The sequence below is a fragment of the Pan troglodytes genome, chromosome 12 (assembly GCF_028858775.2).
Source record: "Pan troglodytes isolate AG18354 chromosome 12, NHGRI_mPanTro3-v2.0_pri, whole genome shotgun sequence".
NCBI lineage: Eukaryota > Metazoa > Chordata > Mammalia > Primates > Hominidae > Pan > Pan troglodytes.
Genome location: NC_072410.2, coordinates 60,550,008 through 60,573,811, shown reverse-complemented (window position 1 = coordinate 60,573,811; position 23,804 = coordinate 60,550,008). Strand labels below are relative to the sequence as shown.

The window sequence follows — 23,804 nt, the reverse complement described above, 5'->3', positions numbered from 1 at the left end:
AAAAGGCAAGTAAGGCCATGTAACATTTCATTTTTTCCTGGAGCCCCAGGCTGACCCTGGTTTGGCTGGCCAGGGTGGGACTAGAGGTGAGGCTCCAAATCATCTGGGTACAGGCAGACCACATAGACCAAGAAAGTGCCTTTCAAACTGCCACATTTGTAATCCTAGCTACTCAGGAGGCTGAGGCAGGAGGATCCTTGAGCCCAGGAGTTCAAGACCATCCTGGGCAACATATTGAGACCCCATCTTGAATGAATGAATGGTGCCTTTCCCCAGACTTCCTTTGAATTGAAAGAAAACAAGTCACTTCATAAGTTACTTTATGAACCATTAAAACTGGATACAGCCATTTGCTGGGTGGCGTACCACCGCTTCAAATATCACTTATAGGGAATTTAGGGAAAAATCTTTTCCCCTAATATCAGGAAGTTTAAAAATAAGTAACCAGATAATCTGGGGCCAGGAGCATGTAGTGGGAGAGTTATCAGGCCCACCAAGTTCCCTGAGACAGATGGAAAAAACTGACCCTTCTCTTCATCAGTTCTTATAGATGTAATTTCAATAAATGGGAAAGGATAATGCAAAACCCTTCCTTGTCCCTGTACACATGGGGAAGAGTTGAACAAAATGCTAGGGGAATTTGGCTCTGAAGGTCCCTGAAGAGCTTGAGAGCTCTCACTGGGGACCCATCCCTGGGAGAATCAACTTGCATTACCTTTGGGCAACCACTCCTGGAACCATAACAGAAGGGGCAAGACCAAGCAAGTCCCTATTGCCTTGAGTGAGTCCTGGAAGAAAGTGGTTACTGGGGTAACCACAGCCTGTGCCATTCTTTACAGCCCAAATGCCATCCCTAGTTTTGCACCTAGAAGTTTAGCCATTAATTGTGTTCATAGATTTAGGGGTCCATGTGCAGGTTTGTTACTTTAGGTATATTGTGTGATGCTGACATTTGGCATATGAATGATTCTGTCACCCGGGTAGTGAACATAGTACCCAGTAGTTAGTCTTTCAACCCCAGTAGTCCCTAGTAGCTATTATTGCCGTCTTTATAAGTATCCACAGTTTAGCTCCCACTTGTAACATGTGGTATTTGGTTTTCTGTTCTTGCATTAATTTGCTTAGGATAATGGCCTCCAGCTGCATCCATGTCGCTGCAAAGGATACGATTTTATTCTCTTTTATGGCTGTGTGATTCCCCCCCCCACCCCCCAGCTATTCTGGGAGCTACTCTCTTTAGGGTACCTTCGCATATGTAGTACGTTTTTCTCCTGTTAATCTGTGTATTGTCAGTTGATTCACAGGCCACTGACCAATTGGACCTAAATTGGTAGAGAAGTTTTTTCTCCCAACAGTTTATATAAATTTAGTTTATTAATTTTAACTGCTGCATAGTGTTCCATTTAGAATAGGCTGGAGGTTTTTGTTTTTGAGTTTCCTATTATAAACCAAAAGCAAAATTCTAATCTCCCCAACCAACTGAATGTACCCCCTCAGCCAAGGGGATCCCAAAAAAAAACCTGAAAAAGTTCAGGCCATGACAGGAAGAGATGGGGAAGGTCTCATTATATATCCTCCTCTCTTTGGAGTTTAGACCCAACTGACCAGCATTAACATTAAAACAGAGATTTTAAGACCGACAAAACAGACTCTTTGTAGCAATAAGATCAAATTCCAACCTGACTCTGATGTAACATCTCATGACAGACAGCAGGCCTGGAAGGAGATCAGAGTATTTTACCCCAAAATATATTTCTTCGACATATTTTGAATGGCCCTGCAAAGCTGTCCCTTGTGGGGGAAATTTGCATTTTTTTAGAGAATCTCCTTCCTCTACTAGGTTTTTCCACAGAGTTTGACACCTTTTAGGTCAGATAAGAGACTGTCACATCTATTATCTCTGAAGCTTGTTCCTTGGAGGTTTCACCTACATGACAAAAACCTTGGCTTCCAAAACATTCCCCCCTTACCATAACTCAAGCTGACTTCAACTCTTCACTCAGAGCTTAACTCTTTGAACCAATTGCCAGTCAGGAAATCTCTCAATCCACCTGTGACCTAGAAACAGCCCCCAACTCCCACTTTGAGATGTCCCCCTATTCCAGGCCAAAACCAATGTATACCTTCCATGTATTGATTTATGTCTTTGCCCATAACTTCTGTCTCCCTAAAACCAAGCCGCAATCCCACCATCTTCGGCACATGTTCTCAGGACCTCCTGAGGCTGCAGCATGGGCCACGGTCCTTAACCTTGGCAAAGTAAACGTCTTAATCAATTGAGACCTGTCTCAGATGCTTTTTGGTTTACACTATCAATGAGTGGGTTTTTAGGTTGTCTTCAATTTTCCATTGCAAACAATGCTGCTGTGAACATCCTTGAACATGCCTCCCTGTTTACATGTACAAATATATCTTAGAAAACAGGAATACTGTATCATGGGTTATGTGCTTTTTCTTTCTTTCTTTCTTTCTTTTTTTTTTAATTGTAGACACTGTCAAATAGACTTTAGAGTACTGATAAATGTTTAACAACCAGTCTTCCAAAAAGAGGAAGTGGGGCTGATTTGTAGCATTTACCAATTTCCATGGTGTGAATTCTTCCACCATGGCCGATTTCAAACTACTAATGAGACATGAATGCACAATCAGCTCTGTTAGCTGGTATGAAGTGGCTCCAGCATAGTTCTCAGAATCTCTCAAACTCAGAATGCATATAAATATTGGCAAATAGCCCTCTAAAGTAGCCCAACCAATGTATACTTTCACAAGCAGTGTATGAGAATATCTACAGTTATGCTCCGCATAACGATGTTTCAGTCAATGACAGATGACATGTGTGACAATTGTCCCATAAGATTATAATGGAGCTGAAAAATTCCCATCACTAGTGTCATAGCACATTATTTATGTGTTTGTGGTGATGCTGGTATAAATAAACTACTGCACTGCCAGTCATATAAAAATATAACACATACAATTATGTGCAATACATAATACTTGATAATAAGCGTGTTACTGGTTTATGTACTTACTATACTGTGCTTTTTATCTTTTAAGTATACTCTCTACTTATTAAAAAAAAAAAAAAAAAGTCCTTTCCGCACTACCTGCAGAGGGGTCCATACGGCGTTGTTCTGGATTCCCATCATAACTTAAAGGGAAACTTTCACAATGTCCGGAGCCCTTGATGTCCTGCAAATGAAGGAGGAGGATGTCCTTAAGTTCCTTGCAGCAGGAACCCACTTAGGTGGCACCACTCTTGACTTCCAGTTGGAACAGTACCTCTATAAAAGGAAAAGTGATGGCATCTATATCATAAATCTGAAGAGGACCTGGGAGAAGCTTCTGCTGGCAGCTCGTGCTATTGTTGCCATTGAAAACCCTGCTGATGTCAGTGTTATATCCTCCAGGAATACTGGCCAGAGGGCTGTGCTGAAGTTTGCTGCTGCCACTGGAGCCACTCCAATTGCTGGCCGCTTCACTCCTGGAACCTTCACTAACCAGATCCAGGCAGCCTTCCGGGAGCCACGGCTTCTTGTGGTTACTGACCCCAGGGCTGACCACCAGCCTCTCACGGAGGCATCTTATGTTAACCTACCTACCATTGCGCTGTGTAACACAGATTCTCCTCTGCGCTATGTGAACATTGTCATCCCATGCAACAACAAGGGAGCTCACTCAGTGGGTTTGATGTGGTGGATGCTGGCTCGGGAAGTTCTGCGCATGCGTGGCACCATTTCCCGTGAACACCCATGGGAGGTCATGCCTGATCTGTACTTCTACAGAGATCCTGAAGAGATTGAAAGAGAAGAGCAAGCTGCTGCTGAAAAGGCAGTGACCAAGGAGGAATTTCAGGGTGAATGGACTGCTCCAGCTCCTGAGTTCACTGCTACTCAGCCTGAGGTTGCAGACTGGTCTGAAGGTGTACAGGTGCCCTCTGTGCCTATTCCCTACTGAAGACGGGAGCGCTCAGCCTGCCACGGAAGACTGGTCTGCAGCTCCCACTGCCCAGGCCACTGAATGGGTAGGAGCAACCACTGACTGGTCTTAAGCTGTTCTTGCATAGGCTCTTAAGCAACATGGAAAAATGGTTGATGGAAAATAAACATCAGTTTCTAAAAAAAAAAAAGTTAACTGTAAAACAACCTCAGGCAGGTCCTTCAGGAGGGATTCCAGAAGAAGGCAGTGTTATCATAGGAGATGACAGCTCTATGCGCGTATTGCCCCTGGAGACCGTCCAGTGGGACAAGATGTAGAGGTGGAAGACAGTGATATTGATGATCCCGACCCTGTGTACACCTAGGCTAATGTGTATTTGTGTCCTGGTTTTTGACAAAAAAAAATTTAAAAGTAAATAAATTTTTAAAATTTTAATAGGAAAAAAGCTTACAGAATGAGAATATAAAGAAAATATTTTTATACAGCTGTACAGTGTGTTTGTGTTTTCAGATAAGTGTTATTAAAAGAGAGCCAAAAAGTTAATTACAGTGAACTAAGGTTTAATTTATTGAAAAAAATTTTTTTAATTTAGTGTAGCATAAGTGTATAGTGTAAAGTCTACAGTAGGGTACAGTAATGTCCTAGGCCTTCACATTCACTGACATCTCACACACTGACTCACCTAGAGAAACTTCCAGTCTTGCAAGCTCCATTCAGATAAATACCCTAGATAGGTATACCATTTTTTATCTTTTACACCGTATTTTTACTGTATCTTTTCTGTGTTTAGACAGACAAATACCATTGTGTTACAGTTGTCTACAGTATTCAGTACAGCAACATGCTGTACAGGTTTGTAGCCTATAAACTCTACCATATAAGTAGGCTGTACTGTCTAGGTTTGTGTAAGTACTCTGTGATGTTCACACAATGATGAAATCGCCTAATGATGCACTGCTCAGGATGTATCCCCGTCGTTAAGCAACGATGACTGTATTTCCCATTATCCTTGTCAGTGCTTGGTAATACCATAATTTTTGCCAGTATGATGAGTCAAAACTCATTTTTGCATTTTTCCCAATCATTAGTGAGATTGAGCGTTTTTGTTTTTTTTTTTTATGTCTTTGCTACTTTTATTTCCCTTTCCATGAAATGGTCTTTTGCCTTTTGCCTGGTTTTCTTTTCTTTCTTTCTTTTGAGACAGGGTCTCGCTCTATTGCCCAGGCTGGAGGGCAGTGGCATGTGATGACAGCTCACTGCAGCCTCAACCTCAGGTGATTCTCCCATCCCAAGCCTCGCAAGTAGCTGGGGCTACAGGTGTGCGCCACCATGCCCAGCTAATTTTTTGTAACTTTTGTAGAGACGGGGTTTCACTCTGTTGCCCAGGCTGGAGTACAGTGCCGCCATCCCGGCTCACTGCAATCTCCACCTCCCGGGTTCAAGCGATTCTTCTGCCTCAGCCTCCCTAGTAGCTGGAATTACAGGCATGTACCACCACACCCGGCTAATTTTTTGTATTTTTAGTAGAGATGGGGTTTCACCATCTTTACTAGGCTAAGCTGGTCTTGAACTCCTGACCTCAGGTGATCTGCCTGCCCTGGCCTCCCAAAGTGCTGGGATTATAGGTGTGAGCCACCACTCCTGGCCCTGTTTTTCTTTTGGTATTTTTCTGTTGATTTGTTGCAGCCCTTGATGTAGCCTGGAAACAATTGTCCATCAAGAAGTTTTCAATCCATTTTAGAAAGTGAAGTGGGAGGAATATTCCCAAATGTTATTGAGCACCTGCTATATGAAAATACCTTTCAAGGACTGGGACTGAGAGAAAAGAGTATACATTGTGTACATCAAACCCTATTACCGATTTAACACTGTGGTAGTGTCAGTTGAACACACACACACACCAGTGATATAAATAAAAACTAATTACTAGGAGTAGTGAAGAAAATAAATTGCATTTTGGCTCAGTCTGCCTATTTGTCATTTTTTTCACAAGCATCCTATTGGTCCTCATCTCCGTTGGGACACTGAGGTCACTGGATTATTTTTCTGGAGGGAATTCATCAGCACTTCCTATTCTCACTGAGGTTTCTATGGAGTCTTCCTGTGAGGCTTATCCCTCATCTCCCTACCTGTCACATTGGCCCTGATCTCAAAAGGTGGAGTGGTTTCTCTTCCCAGGCTGTTTCTTCCTGAAAATGACTGGCTGCCCCACCAGCGGGCTATCCTCTGGGATGAGTTAAGGATGCACCATTTTTCTGGGGTGTGGACAATTCCCAGAATCCCTCAAATGCAGATGCAGGAGGTGGCCAGTTTTTACAAAGGCAGGGCTGTGTAGGAGGAAACATAGGTGTTATCTTAGATGGGAGTGATTATTTGCTAAATGCAATTTTGACTGCTTCTAATTTGCTGCTCAGAGATTCCGTCCTTGAACCAAACACAAAAATTTTTAAGTTGAAAAGATTGAAATAGCATCAGGTAGTAATGCAGATGTTAGAGAGGACAACTCTTGCATCTTTCAATTCCTTGGTAGTTTTGCCACCCCCATCCCTCATCCTTTACTGGTTTTAGTGAATTCTGAAAGGGGACTTTGATTCTCTGAATGGCACCAAGATAGAAAATGGCTTTGGTAACATCTTAGAGCAGTGAGTAGTTCTTAACCAGGGATGGACATCAGAATCCCCCAGGGAGTATCTACTAAACACCAGGCCTGCTGAATCAGAGTCTGGGTGAAAGGCAGGCACATGTAGTTAGGAAAAGCTCTGGATATGATTCAGCTGTGCCTTCATGACTAAGAGCCACTGCTCTATTCTACTGCCATTCTGTGATAAGATCAGTACAAACCTTCAGGGTAAGTGTTCAGAAACATTTACAGCAAATTCACAGAGTATGTCTATTAAATGTAATAAGTTTGGGCTTGTATTTTGCATGTATTTTACTTTGTTTTGTATTTTACAAAATTACCAGTCTGTGATGAATTGGAAATGTTAAAAATCAACCTTACTCACAGTTTGAGAAGCACTGTTCTTGGCTTGTTTAGTTGTATCTAAGTCAGACAGGCACAATTAAAAATTACCTGGTAATAAAGTAAATAATTAAGTCCGGGCACAGTGGATCACGCCTGTAATCCCAGCACTTTGGGAGGCTGAGGCAGACCGATCACTTGAGGTCAGGAGTTTGAGACCAGCCTGGCCAACATGACAAAACCCCATCTCCACTACAAATAAAAAAATTAGCTGGGCATGGTGGTGGGCGCCTGTAATCCTGGCTACTCGGGAGGTTGAGGCAGGCAAATTGCTGGAGCCCGAGAGGCGGAGGTGCAGTGAGCCGAGATCACGCCACTGCACTCCAGCCTGGGTGACAGAGCAAAACTCGATCTCAAAAATAAATAAATAATAAATAAATAAATGAGAGGCCATTAGACTCAGACTTCTCCAGTGCCTTAGGTTCCTTTCTAAGCAAATCAAAACCCAACTCAAAGTGGCCTAGGAAAACAAAACTTAAGCATAACCAGTCAAAACCTGCTAACCTCTAACTAGAAACTACCAATCAGAAACCACCAACTAGCCTCTAACTAGGGACTTCCACTTCAACAAATCAAATTGTGGTTTGGCAATGTCCAGTTCATGAATCGCGGTCTCAAACCTTTTTAAAATTTTAATGTGTCTAAGTTTATCTAACACTGGTTTGGTAGCCTTGTGATCCTGGCGAGTAACTCTCTAGGTATCAGTGACCTCCTCTGGTGGGTCTTTGAGAGAATTAGAGATAATGAATGTATCCAAAGCACCCAGCACCATGCCTGACATTCATAGAAGTTATGGAAGCCCATCGTAAAACAGTTCCTAACAAAACTGTCTCCCAATTAGTTGTCGAAGAACACACAGAATCCTAGAGGTTGGTGACTGCTGCATCATATTGTAACCAACCCAGAGTGCGCAGGATGACAGATTTGTGCAGCCTATCTAAACGGTTTAACTTGGAGTTCAGCCATGGGGAAGGGAGCTTAGTGGCCATGGCACTATAGGACAAACCTCTGGTTAGCAGACCTCTCCCCAGTCGCTCATTCCTGGCTCCTCTCTCACATTCCCCTTTCCCTTCTCTTTCGTACCCTACTGGGCCTTCCCCCAAGGTCTCAACTGTTTTTATTTCTTCCCTCTAGCACAATCATTTTCTGTTCCTGATGGAATGATGAGAAGGGTGGGGGATGAAAATTTCTGGCCACCGTGCTCTGGCCTCCTGTTCAAGCATCTAAAAATAAGTAGATCATTCATGCTGGGCCAAATGACCTCCGCTGGCATACTCCTGTGCCCTTGTTGTGCTAAAAGAGAATCTATCTCTTCCTTTGACTTTCATTACAAAAAGCCTCTTTCTCTAACCTTTGTCTTATGTAGGTGCCATTATTATTACTGGGAGCAGTGTTGTGTGATAAATACAGGTGCTTTGGAAACAGCAACTTTGGATTGGATTCTGACTCTGCCTCTTACTTGTGTGGCTTAGGGAATTTTTTATTTTTTAGAGACAGGGTCACACTCTGTCGCCCAGGCTGGAGTGCAGTGGCATGATCATAGCTTAAGTGATCCTTCTACCTCGGCCTCCTGAGTAGCTGGGACCCGCAGGCACGTGCCACCAGGCCCAGCTAATTTTTTTTAAGTGTTTTGTAAAGATGAGATCTTACTATATTGCCCAGGCTGGTCTTGAGCTCCTGGGTGTAAATGATCCTCCTGCCTCAGCCTCCCAAAGTGCTGGGATTACAGAGATGAGTCACCATGCCTGGCCTTAGTTAAGAGTTTTTAATTCAAATCAGTATTGAATCCCCAGTATTTCCTGTAAACCAGAAGTTAGATCTAGAGTCTTTATTCATATTAAAATTTTTGGCAAGAATACGTCATAGTTTTCTTGAACCTAAGTTCCTACACAGATTTAACTCTAGCAACAGGCTGCTTTGCTTCTCCATCTTCCCTCTGCTCACCTCCACGGACTGAGTCATCCTTCAGGCCTTTGGACTTCACTTTCTCAGGGAAGCTGCCCTGACCGCCCATGTTTAGCATGTAGGTTCATTCCTGCCATGGCATCACCACAGGGGATTGTAATTGCCTGCCTGCCATCTGGAGAACTTCTTGTAGCTCACCTCCCTTGCCCTGCCTTCCACTAATCCTTCCCTCTCACCACACACATCCCCCTGCTTTTCTATGAGAGGTATGCTGCCCATCCTTCAGTCCTCACCTCACATGGCACACCCCTAAGTCAGGTTTCCCATGATACTGAGCCATACTCTCCTGTGCTTTTTTTTTTTTTCCCATAGCATTTATCACAAGTTATTTCTGGATTTTCTTTGTTACGAATATTTGCCTTGTACTTTAGACTGTAAACTTGTTGGTCTTTGCTTAATGCTGTATCCCCAGCACCTAGCATGGTGCCTGGCTCCTCATGGCAGTTACTACATATTTATTGGATGATAAAGGGTGCTATTGCATTCTTTTATCTCCTTTAGGACAGAAACTACCTTATTGATGTTTGTGGCCTTGATGTCTAGCTGGTACACCAGGCCCACCACAAGATATGGTTGCCCAGGTACACAAGTCCTTCATCGTATGAGAGAGAAATGTAGAAATGTAGAAAAATAGGCCAGTAGGGAGGCCAGTAAGAAGGAAAAATAAGTCTCTATCAGCTGTGAACTATTCTTGCCAAAAGCATTTAACCAGAATCTAATCAAGCCTTTAGACCTAATTTCTAGTTTACAAGAAATGCAGGGATAGAAGAACATATTTGGTAACACCATGAAGAAGTGATCAACCACATCCAGAATGTCAGACATTCTGCAGTACGATGTGTTTGAACAAAGGTCATAACAAGAAAAAAGATGCTAGCCAGGTATAGTGGCTCACACCTGTAATCCCAGCACTTCGGGAAGCCAAGGCAGGAGGATCACTTGAGGCTAGGAGTTTGAGACCAGCCTGGGTAAGATAGCAAGACCTTGTCACTACAAAAAAATTAAAAGTAAATAAATAACTTTAAAAATTAAAAGATTCAAAGATGGCCGGGTGCGGTGGCTTACGCCTGTAATCCTGGCACTTTGAGAGGCAGATCACCTGCGGTCAAGAGTTCGAGACCAGCCTGGCCAACATAGCGAAACACCATCTCTACTAAAAATACAAGCTGGGCATTGTGGCAGCCGCCTGTAATCCCAGCTACTCAGGAGGCTGAGGCAGGAGAATCGCTTGAACCTGGAAGGAGGAGGTTGCAGTGAGCCGAGATGGAGCCACTGCACTCCAGCCTAGGTAACAGAGGAAGATTCCATCTCCAAAATAAATAAATAAATAAAAGATGCAAAGATTATTCTAGATTAAGAGATTGTAGAGACACACCATCCAAATACATAATATTATCCTTGACTGGATATAGTTAGAAAAAGACAATTACAAAAGACATTTTGAATACACTGGAGAAGTTGAAATATGGACCGTAAATTAGATGATATAATAATTAGAGTTATTGTTACTCTTCTTGGATATGTAGAAAATTGGCCTTATTCTTAGAAGATGTATAATGAGGGGCTGGATGCGGTGGCTCGTGCCTATAATCCCAGCACTTTGGGAGGCTGAGGCGGGTAGATCACCTGAGATCGGGAGTTTGAGACCAGCCTGACCAACATGGAGAAAACCCGTCTCTACTAAAAATACAAAATTAGCAGGGTGTGGTGGCACATGCGTGTAATCCCAGCTGAGGCAGGAGAATCACTTGAACTCAGGAGGCGGATGTTGTGGTGAGCTGAAATGATTGCGCCATTGCACTCCAGCCTGGGCAACAAGAGCAAAACTCCGTCTCAAAAAAAAAAAAGTGTATAATGAAATATTTAGGTATAAAATGTCCTGATGTCTGCAACTTATTTTCAAATGATTCAGGAAAAATCACATTCATATATAAAGCAAATGGTCAAATATTAGCAGCTGTTGAATCTGGGTGGAAGATATGCAAAGTTTTTTGACTGTTGGTTTTGGGTTTTGGGAAATTATTTTTGGTCAGATTAATTAGGTATAATTTACAAAGTAAAATGTACCCATTTAATTGTAAAGTTTTATGAATTTTGACAAACACATGCAATTGTATAACTACCATCATAATCAACACATAGAACAGTTTATCATCCCTAGAATTCTCCCTTGCCCCTTTGTAGTCATCCCCTCACCCTACCCCCTACCCCTTGTACCACTGATCTATGCAACATTTCTATAGTTTTGCCTTTCCCAGAATGTCATACAAATGGAAGCACATAGTATGTTGCCTTTTAAGTCTGGCTTCTTTCACTTATACATTAGTTTGCTAGGGCTGCTGTAACAAAACACCACAAACTGGGTGACTTCAAACTATAGAAATGTATTGTCAGCCAGGCGCGGGTGGCTCATGCCTGTAATCCCAGCACTTTGGGAGGCCAAGGCAGGCAGATTACCTGAGGTCAGGAGTTTGAGACCAGCCTGGCCAACATGACAAAACCCCGTCTCTACTAAAAACACAAAAATTAGCTGGGCATGGTGGTATGCGCCTGTAATCCTAGCTACTCGGGAGGCTGAGACAGGAGAATCACTTGAACCCAGGAGGCGGAGGTTGCAATGAGCCGAGATGATGCCACTGCACTCCAGCCTGGATGACAGAGCGAGACTGTATCAAAAAAAAAAAAAAAAGAAAAAGAAAAGATAAAAGAAAGTATTGTCTCATTCTGGATGCTGGAAGTCCAAAATTACGTTGTCGGAAGGACCATGCTTTCCCAAAGGCTCCAGGAAGAATCTGTTCCATTCCTTTCTCTTAGCTTCTGGTGTCACCAGCAATCTTGGCATTTTTTACCTTGTGCCTGCGTAACTCCAATCTCCACCTCTGTCATTGCATGGCATTTTTCCTGTGTGTCTCTTTATAAGGACATCAGTCATATGGGACTAAGGGCCCACCTTATTTGAGTATGACCTCATCTTAAGACATTATATCTGCAGTGACCCTATTTCCAAATAAGATCACATTCTGAAGTGTTAGAGTTAGGACTTACTATTTTTGGGAGGACACAATTCAACCTTTGACACTTAGCTTAAGACGTTTGAGATTAATCCATGTTTTTGCATGTGTCAGTTTATTCCCTTTTTATTGCTGTGTAGTATTCCACTGTTTGGATGTATTGCTCTTTGTTTATCCATGTATCAGCTGAAAGACATGTAGGTTGTTTTCAGTATTAGGCAATTATGAATAAAGCCACTATAAACATTTGCCTGTGGATTTTTGTGTAAACACAAATTTTCACTTCTCTTGGGTAAATATTGAGGAGTGAGATTATGTTTAACTCTTTAAGAAACTGCTAAACAGTTTTCCAGGATATTTTCAGTTCCCAGTAGCGATATATGAGAGTTCTAGTTCTTCATGTTTTCACCAACACTTGGTATTGCTGACTTTTCTAATGATAGCCATTTTAATGAGTATGTAGTGGTATCATGTAATGGTTTTGATTTGCATTTCCCTAGTGACTTATGATGTTCAGCATCTTTTCATGTGCTTATATGCCATTTGTATGTCTTCTTTTTTTTTTTTCTTTTTTTTTTTTTTTGAGACAGAGTCTCACTCCGTTGCCGAGGCTGGAGTGCAGTGGCGCAAACTCGGCTCACTACAAGCTCCGCCTTCCGGGTTCATGCCATTCTCCTACCTGAGCCTCCTGAGTAGCTGGGACTACAGGCCCGTGCCACCACGCCCGGCTAATTTAAAACACTGTTTTTAGTAGAGATGGGGTCACCACATTAGCCAGGGTGCTCTCAATCTCCTGACCTTGTTATCTGCCCACCTCGGCTTCCCAAAGTGCTGGGATTACAGGCGTGAGCCACCGCGCCTGGCCTGTATGTCTTCTTTAGTGAAGTGTCTGTTCGGATCTTTTGCCCATTTTTATTAGGTTATCTATGTTCTTATTGAGTTTTGTGAATATTAAAAATATTCTCCATATAAGTCCTTTATCAGATATGTATTTTAGTTTTATTTATTTATTTAATTTATTTTTTTGAAATGGAGTCTCGCTCTGTCGCTCAGGCTGGAGTGGAATGGCGCCATCTCCGCTCACTGCACACTCTGCCTCCTGGTTCAAGCGATTCTTCTGCCTCAGCCTCCCGAGTAGCTGGGATTACAGGCGCCCGCCACCACGCCTGGCTAAGTTTTGTATTTTTAGTAGAGACGGAGTTTCACCATGTTGGCCAGGCTGGTCTTGAACTCCTGGCCTCAGGTGATCCGCCCGCCTTGGACTCCGAAAGTGCTGGAATTATAGGCGTGAGCCAGTGTGCCCAGCCAGATATGTATTTTAAAAATATTTTCTTCCAGTCCATGGTTTGTCTTTTCCTTAACAATGTCTTTCAAGGAGCAGAACCTTTCAATTTTGATGACATTCAATTTATCTTTATGGATAGTTTTTTTGATGTCATTTCATTGTATGTGTTTTTCAACTTTTCTCTGGGTTTGAAATCTTTTATAATAAAAAGTTGAGAGAAAAAAGGCAGAAATAGCTATTTTGTTTTTTTTTTTTTAAAGCAAACAATTACTAAAAGGCAAACAATAACATCCTCTTTATTTACCCTCCAATTCTGCTCCTTTCACAGAGGCAATCACTTTTAAACCCTGTAACTGTTTCTTCTTCAGCTCCTTATTTAATCAGTCTTTGAGGGTCAGGGAAGACACCTCCAGGACATACCAGGGTTCATGACAGGGAGCTTTGGATCTGCCCTGGGAGTGCCCTGAGGCTAGAGTGGGCAGTGACCCAGACTCCTCAGCAAGTGGGTTGATTCTGGCTGTGAAATGAGCACCCAGCTCTTGTTAAAAGCAAACTCTGAGACTGCAGAAGGTCCCCTGTTGTCCTTGGCGTCTGACTTGGTGTTCCCTCAGCCATTAACCACACTCCGAACCTCAGACAGTTGCCAGGCCTCCCTTCTTCAGCCAGACTTGGGCGGGAAGCCTGCTGAAACTGCAGAATGTGTGGCCTGAGAGGAGCCCTCAGCAAGGCAGGTAACTGTGTCATCTTGTTGGATGTCAAACTCATTCAAAAACAGATGAACAATGGGAATTCCAGCCTCCAACCTGGCTTCCTCTCTGCCTGCTTCCCAGCGGTGCTGCCATACACACCTCTCTTCTCTCTCCTGGGCAAGGATTTGCCTATCACTCACCACCTCTACAGTCTTTGAAGTTGTTTTAAAGGACAATGAGAGAATAGGACAGGCTCCCTGCAGGACGTTTTCCAGGTGGTAGCCTAGGTAGAGGAAGGCTTAAGACATTTTTTTGACTCCTTGCCCATTCCCTCTGGCTTCTCTTACTGCTACCTCACTCATCCTGCCTGAAAAGGAAAAGTTGGAAACAGAAGCTAACTCAATCTGGGTCCTAGTTTCCTGGCTGAGCCTGTGTCAGATCTCCTGGGTTGGCCCTGTCATAAATTAGGTTCTGCATGAGCTTTGGAACAGGCCCTTCTAGATGGTCTTCAGAAGACCCCAACTCTGTTTTGAATTCAACCCGACATTATCACTGGTCCAATAGTGGGCCTCTTCCTGGGAGAAGGTGCCTCTCTTTATCAGCTAGCCTTGAACCCTGCTGCATTTCTTCAGTACATGGGCAAAAGACAGATGGAAAGTTTCTCCCACCAGCTCCAGGGTAGTTTTTGTGCATCACTGGCTTCCCACAGTTCTTTCCTTGCTAGCCTATCAGACCCTGTTTTATGCTGACTTTAACCATATTAGTTTCCCTGTGGCCTGTGTTCTCTCTCCTCAGTCAGCTTCAGGTACTTCCCCAGGACTAATTCCTGATTCTGGAGAACCTACTGAATACAGCCGATCTCCATCTCACTATTGCTACGTGGTGGCTGCTCCCATGAAAACAACAGCTGGCAGTGGCACACTACTTTTCTATTTAGAAAGCACCATTTAATAGGATTTCATTTAATGTGCACCCTAACCTTGTGAAGTAGGTGCTGTTACTCCCTTTTTTCAGATGAAGAACCACCCAGCTAGTAAGGATTGATCTAACTCAGGCTTCCTGGGGAAAATAAGAAACATGTTTTTTATAGAGCATATCTCTGGAAGGATACAGAATAACTGAATTTCATGGGTGGCCTATCAGTAGAGGAGGACTGAGTGGCAGGGGACAGGAGTGGCAGGAAGACTTCCTATCATATGCTATTAGGTAAACTACGTTACTGTATTATCCATTTAAAACAAACAAAAATACCTGTGCCTGCCCTATTTCTTTAGTCTGATCTACTGACTCCTCTGTCCGGGACCAGCTTAATGAGCCACTCAGCTGAGTGCACCAAGAAAACATGACTCTGGAACGGGCAGTATTTTTGGTGTAAAATTAAAATACTAGCTCCAGTCTTCCATCACGACTCAACTTTACGTTATAGACATATCCAATCCCCTTTAGGAGAAAAAAGAAGTTCTATTTTTATTTTCAAGGCAGGCCAGCGCCCAAGTTGTCTGGGCACAGTACTTCAGCCAGCCCAGTAGGCAGCCAGGACCGTGGGGTCATGAGAACTTCCACTCTCAGCCCCGGGAGGACCTGGGCCAATTATACCGCTAGAGGACTTTACAATTTTTTGGCAGGATGGGGCATTTTTCCCTCTATCAGATTCTTGGTCGCATAAAGAATCAAGCTTGAGGGGTTGGGACTTCCAGAAGGACAGAGTCAGGAGCTCAGCCGACCCTCTCAGCAGCAAACAACAATTTGATGAAAATTATAAAAAAAAAAATACAACTAAAAATTTCTGAGAATTGTCCCAAGGGGACACAGCAAACAAAGAGACATTCATTCAAGGAAATCTACTAAATCTTAGCAAGAACAAGGAGAGTCTATGGCATGTGAGACAGGAACAACCTTCTTTACCCCTTGCCCCAGCTTCATGTTCTGGAAGTTCTACCTCAGGAATGATAACCCCATGCAAGTAACAGACAAGGAGACCGGGGCCCCCTCTCCTGGAGCGCCCAGTCTGGTCTCCCAGTTTAACCCCAGGAGGGGAGGCTGCCAGTGTTTCTCTCTCCCTCCCCAGCCCTTGTTGCAGAGGCTCTGTGACAGACAAGTGCGTCAGAGGGGACCAGGTGTCCCTTCCCCTGCTCAGCCTTCATAGGGCAGAAGATCTACTCTGGTGCAGCAAAGAAACTGGATCACTCATCCATTGCTGGAGGGAATGTAAAATGGCACAACCATGCTGGAAATCAGTTTGGCAATTTTCTAAAAAAATTAAATATACGACTACCATACAACTCAGCAATTTCAACCCCAGGCATTTAACCCAGATAAATGAGGACATATATTCAAACCAAAACCTGTACACATATGTTTATAGCAGCTTTACTTGTAATAGGTCAGAACTGGAAACAGCTCAGATGTCCTTCCACAGGTAAATGGTCAAACAAACTGGCCCATCCCAAGGTGCTCAGCAATAAAAAGCAACACTAGCACTTAACAACCTGGATGAATCTCCAGAGAATTTTGCGAGTGAAAACAAGAACAATCCCAGAAGGTTATATACTCTATTGTTTCATGTGTATCACATTCTTGAAATGATACAATTTTAGAAATGAAGAAGAGATTAGGGGCTGCCAGGGGCGAGAAGGGGTAAGGGGAGGAGGGAAGTGGGTGTGGTTTTAAAAGGGAAACATGAGGGATCCTAGTGGTGATGGAAATGTTCTGTATCTTGACTGTATCAGTGGCAATATATTGATTGTCACATTGTACTAGTTTTGAAGGATGTTACCATGGGGAAAACTGGGTAAAAAATAAACAGGATCTCTCTGTATTATTTCTTAGAACTGCATGTGAATTTATAATTACCTCAAAATAACAAGCTTATTTTAAAAAAATAGAAAAGGTTTGGAATAGACATTTGTCCAAAGAAGATATACAGATGGCCTGTAAGTACATGAGAACATGCTTACATTGAGTCATTAGGAATATGCAAGTCAAAGCCACAGTGAGATAGGAGAACTATAATTAAAAGCCAGACAATAACAAGTATTAGGGAGGATGCAGAGAAATTGGAACCCTTATACATTGCTGGTGGGAATTTAAAATGGTGCAGCTAACATCAAGCAACAATATGGTATTTCCTCAAAATCACAAATATAGAGTTACCTTATGACTCAGTAACTCTACTCCCACATAGATACCCCCCAAAATGAAAACGAACATTCACCAAAACTGTTTTTCAGCAATAAAAAGGAATGAAGTACCAATACATGCCACAACGTGGATGACCCTTGAAAACATTATTCTTGGTGAAGGAAGCCAGTCACAAAATACTGAATTATTATATTTATATGAAATGCTCAGAATAGGCAAATCTGTAGAGACAAAGTAAATTAGTGGTTGCCTGGGGTCAATCTGTGTGACTGCTAATGGGTATGGATTTCTTTTAGGGGGAATGGATGTTTAAAATTAGATTGTAGCTGGGCCTGGTGGCTCACGCCTGTAATCCCAGCACTTTGGGAGGCTGAGGCAGGCGGGATCACCTGAGGTCAGGAGTTTGAGACCAGCCTGACCAACATGGTGAAACCCCGTCTCTACTAAAAATACAAAAATTATCCGTGCGTGGTGGCAGGCACCTGTAGTCCCAGCTACACGGGAGGCTGAGGAGGAGAACTGCTTGAACCTGGGAGGCGGAGGTTGCAGTGAGCCGAGATCATGCCAATGCACTCCAGCCTGGCGACAGAGTGAGACTCCGTCTCAAAATAAATAAATAAATAAATAAATAAATAAATAAATAAATAAATAAATAAATGAAATAAAATAAAATTAGATTGTGGTAGTGGTTGCACAACTCTGAACTTACTAAAAAAAATTGACTTTAAATGGAATGCTAAAATGGACTTAAAGTAAGAACATTGAGTTTAAATTAAATTTACCCCTTAAATGGGTGAATAGTTAGGTATGTGAATTGTATCTCAATAAACATATTTTTTTTAAAGGAACAACTTTGAATCCAAGCTATGTCTTTCTCTCTTCTCTCTCTCTCGTCTTCTTCTTTTTTTTTTTTTTTTTCAAGAGATGATGGGGTCTTGTTCTGTTGCCCAGGCTAGAGTGCAGTGGCATGATCATGGCTCACTGCAGCCTCAACCTCCTGGGCCCAAGTGATCCTCTTGCCTCACCCTCCCGAGGAGCTGGGACTATAGGCATGGACCACCATGCCCCACTAATTTCAATGTTTTTTGTAGAGATAGGATTTCACCGTGTTGTCCAGGCTGGTCTCAAACTCCTGGGCTTAAGTGAGCCTCCTGCCTTGGCCTCCCAAAGTGCTGGAATTACAGTGGTGAGCTACCCCACCTGGCCTCTCTCTTTTTAGAACTTTTTATTTCGAAACAGTTTCAAGGTCACAGAAAGTTGCAAGCTTCACCTCTTACTGACATTTTGCCTCTTTTTTAAGGACAAATTCCATCAGCTTTGGGCTGATGCATTCACTGGCTTTTTTGTAGTCATGTATTTCAGATTGTGTTGCTTACTCTACCCCAGTGGTTCCCAAACAGGACATCTGGCAATGTTGGGAGATATTTTTGGGTGGGAGTGGCACCTCCCTGCACCTAGTGAGTAGGAGCCAGAGATGTTGCTAAACACCCTACAATATGGAGGACAGCACTCTCAGCACAAAATTATCTGGACCAAAATGCTAATAGTGCTAAGTCTCAGAAACCTGCTGTATGTACTATATTTATCAAAAAGAGGAGTATTGCCAGTCGTGGTGGCATGCACCTGTAGTCCCAGCTACTTGGGAGGCTGAGGCAGGGGATCCCTGGGATCTAGACAAGGCTTTTCAGAGCTGGAGTTTGAGGCAACATAGAAAGACCCCGTCTCTAAAAAAAAATAAATTAGAGAAGTATAGTCTAATTAAACAGATTGGGGATTTTACTCAAAGATTAGGGTTTTGGAACATGTGGAGTGTTATCTGCTGTGATTTATTTATTAGTTTGTCTTTCAGTCAGCTCTCCTACCCTGAACATTGCCTCTTCCCTGAGGGGCTGGGCTTAAAGCGCTACAGCATCTGAGTACTAATGGGCACTTAAGCATTAGGAAAAGATGATAGGGCAGCAGCTAGGAAGTCAGGCAGCAGCATTAACATGGCCCAGGAAGTCAGTGGCTTGGGAGATCTGGTCCCGGTTTGAGGCAGCCCTGTCACAGCACTGGAATAAACCACAATCACAGAAGTTAAAGAACTCAAAGGGACATTTCACATGTGACGTTTTGTTACTGTGTTTCCCTCAAAAATGGTAGTAGTATGGCCATTTCCAGAGGCTGAACAGCTGAAGGGATGACTGCATGCTAGAATATCTCTACCTGCAACTAGCCAAGGCTTTTCAGAGCTGCATTGCCACCTTACCTGGTGAATATGCCTCTCCCACTCTGCATAGTGGGCCTATGCAGGGTTTCTGTGGCCTCCAAGGAGATGGTAACCACAGAGGGAATCTTGGCTCTTCCAAAAGGCCTTCGCATAGGAAGTCGAAGCTTTCACCCACCATTAGATAGATGTATGTGTCATGACAGGCCTTGGGTGGGTAGAGGGGGGCACTGGTCAGGAACCCCTGAATCCTTTATTTCTGCAAATTCCCAGAAGGTCTAAGAATAGTATCTTGCTCAGAGAAGGCACTCAACAATTTTCAGCAAATATTTGAGTCTCTACTATGTTCCAGGAATTGTATGAGGACACAGTAGTAGACAAGAGAGACAAGGCCCCTACCCTCAGATAGCATATATTAACAGGAGTACCTCAATATATATTTATTCATCAGTTGATTTAGCTGTCTCAGCTCTTAGTGGCTTAAACTGCATTTATTTATTTATTTATTTATTTATTTATTTATTTATTTATTTTAGTTCTGGAGTCTGGGAAATCCAAGATCAAGGTGCCAGCCGATTTAATTCCTGGTGAAGGCTCTCTTTCTGTTTTGCAGACAGTGGCCTTCTCACTGTGTCCTCACATGGCAGAGAGGGAGAGGGAAAGAGAGAGAGAGATCTGACTTCTCTTCTTCTTCTTATAAGGACACTAATCCCATTTGGAGGGCTTCACCCACATGACCTCATCTAAATCTAATTACCTCCCAAGGTGCTGCCTCCAAATACCAGCACATTGGGGGTTGGGGCTTCAACATATGAATTTAGGGGGAGGGACACAATTTAGTCCATAGCACTGGCTTTATCACATCTTTGCAAGTTGTCTTCAGAATGTTTTTGAGATGAATAATGTTTGTGTGTGGGAGTAACAGAAGAGCCATCTGTATTGTTTTCTAGAAGGGGTAATAGCTATCAACTGGAGTCTTAAGACTACTGGAAAATCCTTCTTAAGATGTTTAAGTGGATAAGCCACTAAGAGCTTAGTAATTGAGAAGCAAGGAAACAGTGAAATGGAAAATACGGGAGTATAAATTGAACTTTGAAGACATCATATTAGAGAAGTCAGAAGATGGCTTTCTAAAAGAGTGTTGTTGCATTTGAGTAATAGAAGCTAAGAGCCAGGCATGGTGGTGCACCCTGTAGTCCCAGGAGACTGGGCTTAAGGGATCTCCCAGGGGGCTGCAGTGAGCTATGATCATGCCACTACTCCCCAGCCTGAGTGACACAGCAAGACCCTCTCTCTCTCGCTCTCTTTTCTTTTATTTTTAATAAGAAAGCTAAGCATATTCTTTAAAGTACGATCATTGCAGATGATAAATGCACATTTGGCCATGTCTATTTTTCTGCTCCTTTTAACTAGTTTTAGTTTTGTTTTCCTTTTTCTTGTCCTGTTTTATAGAGGAAAATATTTCAATTTTTAAATGTCTTCAAAGCTTTTTTGGAGTAGGGTAGGGTATAAAAAAATACTTAAAAACAATCAGACTAGTATGTGAACAATAGATGTCCCCTGGGGTGAAAGGCAGGAACAGCTAGGGTGGAGAAAGGTATGCTGGGAAGGACAGAAAGTCCCCTGATAGCATTATTCCTCTACGTGGTTCTGAGCACAGTGTTCTGTGTCATTCCAGACAAATCTGACCTCTAACTAAAGAGTTCTTTTTTAAAAACCAAGTACTTTTGATACATCAAGGCCCTCTGCTCCTTAGATAACAGAGATCCCTTAATTGGACAGTAATATGGTTTAATCCATATTCACAACTTTCAGGAAAAGGAACGTATTGTCTTAGGCTTGATACAATAGATTAAAGTGGAAGAAAATGAGATAGACTTGGGCGACAAACTAGGAATCTCCTTGAACACAATCCACTGGGGAGGGGTAGGGTGCTGTTCTCTCAGGTTGAAAATCAGTTCCATTTTGCCACAGGTGGGCAAGGGCCTTTGTTAGCTTTGCCCTGCTTCTTTACAAAACACAGGCAGAATCTGAACCCCTTTTTGGAGACCCAGAGAGTAAATACCCTTCCTTTCACCTCAAGCTTCAAACGGCTGACTTTGAGACTCTGCTGGATCCAGACAGTAATTTCCTTCTTTAATGCTTCCATAAAGTTGGTTTTTCCCTCTGAGCTAGGTGGTCCACAGAGAAGCTTTCCCTGACACAGCTTCCTGTTAGGGGTGACCGGGGTCATCATCCAAAACGCATCCTGACTGCTGAGCCTGCAGGCTCTTAGGGCTAACTCTGGAGAAATGGGCTCCCTCTCATGCTCTAGTCCTGCCTCTCCAGTCCCTCACATACAAGAGCTGGGTGTCCTCCATGCTCAGAAAGCCTTTCTTGGAGCCAGGTGCACAGGAAATGTTAGCTAGTTAGCATTGGCTCTAATACTTTAATGTGTATATAGCTTTCCAAAAGAAAGTATGAACACAGCTATCAGAATGGCTGAAACAAAATTAGTGATAATTCCAAATGCCAGCAAGAGTGCAGAGAAACAGAATCACTCATATATCACCGATGAGAATGTAAAATGCTACAGGTGCTCTGGAAAAACAATCTGGCAGTTTCTTACAAATTTAAATGTGCACTTACCATATGACCTAGCAACTGCACTCCTGAGAAATAAAAACCTATGCTCACACAATAACCTGTATATGAATGTTTATAGCAGCTTTGTTCATAATAGCCCAAAGTGCAAAAAAGCCAGATATCCTTTCACAGGTGAATGACTAAACAAACTTTGGTACATCTATAACATAGAATACTACACAACAATAAAAAGGAATGAATTATTGGCCAGGCACGGTGGCTCACACCTGTAATCCCAGCACTATGGGACGCCGAGGCAGGTGGATCGCCTGAGGTCAGGAATTCAAGACCAGCCTGGCCAATATGGCAAAACCCTGTCTACTAAAAATACAAAAAATTAGCCGGGCGTGGTGGCAGACGCCTGTAATCCCAGCTACTCAGGAGGCTCAGGCAGGAGAATCACTTGAACCCGGGGAGCAGAGGTTACAGTGAGCTGAGATCGCGCCATTTCACTCCAGCCTGGGCAAAAGAGTGAGATTCCATCTCAAAAAAAAAAAAAAAGGAATGAATTATTGATATATAGAACAACTTGGATGGAGCACAAGGAAATTATGCTGAGTCCAAAAAAAAAAACAAAAAAAGAAAAGCCCATCCAAAAATCATACAGGTACATACTGTATGATCCAATTTATATAACATTTTTTAAATAACAAAATTATTTATTATACTATAATAGTGAATACAAGAATACCAGACATTAAGCATATTTCAAAACCCATAGAGCTTCACATTTTAAGGAGTAAATCTTTTTTTTTTTTTTTTTTTTTTTAAGACAGAGTCTTGCTCTGTCATCCAGGCTGGAGTGTGCAGTGGTGTGATCTTGGCTGACTACAACCTCCGCCTCCTGGGTTCACGTGATTCTCCTGCCTCAGCCTCCCAAGTAGCTGGGATTACAGGCATGCACCACTATGCCCAGCTAATTTTTGTATTTTTAGTAGAGATGGGGTTTCACCATGTTGGCCAGGCTGGTCTTAAACTCCTCACCTCAGGTGATCCACTCACCTTGGCCTCCCGAAGTGCTGAGATTACAGGCATGAGCCACCATGTCTGGCCAGGGGTAAATCTTAAAATGCACATTTAAAAAATAATTTAGGAGGTCAGTAAATCCCAGGATAAAATGCAGAATATGACCAAAGTATACAAATGTAATCCAAAAATAAGAAACAACCTCACTGGCCATGTGTACTGGCTCATGCCTATGATACTAGCTACTTGGGAGGCCAAGGCAGTGGGGGTTGCTTCAGCCCAGGAGTTGGAGTCTGCAGTGAGCTATGATCATGCCACTGCACTCCAGCCTGGACAACAGAGTGAGACCCCACTCTAAAAAAAAGAAAAAAAGAAAGAAAGAAAAGAAACAATAAAAGAGTGCAGGAATAAGGTGCTGACCTAAGTAACTTTGGAAGTGAAAGGGGTCTATACAACTAAAAGCAAATGGAATTGCATAAAAGTCCCGTACTCTAGTTGATAAAGTTGTTTTCTATGGAGGTATGGATTCAGAATTAGCAATTCTGAAAACCACTATACACGTTTACTGGAATTAAGCAATCAAGTAAATGAATAATGGACGATGGGAGTGATTGTTGGAGTGGGAGGTTACAGACAAGAAGGGAAAGAAGCTGGAATAATCCATGTGGCAATGGATTCACGTTGGAGACGTGAGTGTGAACTCATATTTAGCTTAATATAGGCACACATGGTTACATCTAGAAATATTTACAGATACGTGTGTATCTAGATGGGTTAGCATACACACCTCTAATTATTTGTCAGCCGAGAGGGTCTATAAGAAATGACAGCCTAGCAGAAATTAACACACCTAGAGCCTATTCTCCAATTAAAGGAATCAAGACTTCTTAGAGGAAAAGGCTGATTCTAAGAATGGGCATGAAACACACAATTTGAGCCTAGAGGATCTTATAGT

The 23,804-nt window shown here is 42.7% G+C and overlaps 1 protein-coding gene across 1 annotated transcript; it reads left to right on the top strand.

Annotated features, from left to right (window-relative positions):
• The first annotated feature begins 2,782 nt into the window (after nt 1-2,782).
• Nucleotides 2,783-4,129, top strand: LOC107971291 (small ribosomal subunit protein uS2-like). Its single transcript, XM_063789824.1, has one exon. The coding sequence runs from the start codon at nt 3,172-3,174 to the stop codon at nt 3,955-3,957; it is 786 nt and encodes a 261-aa protein (XP_063645894.1). The 5' UTR covers nt 2,783-3,171; the 3' UTR covers nt 3,958-4,129.
• Nucleotides 4,130-23,804: the final 19,675 nt, after the last annotated feature.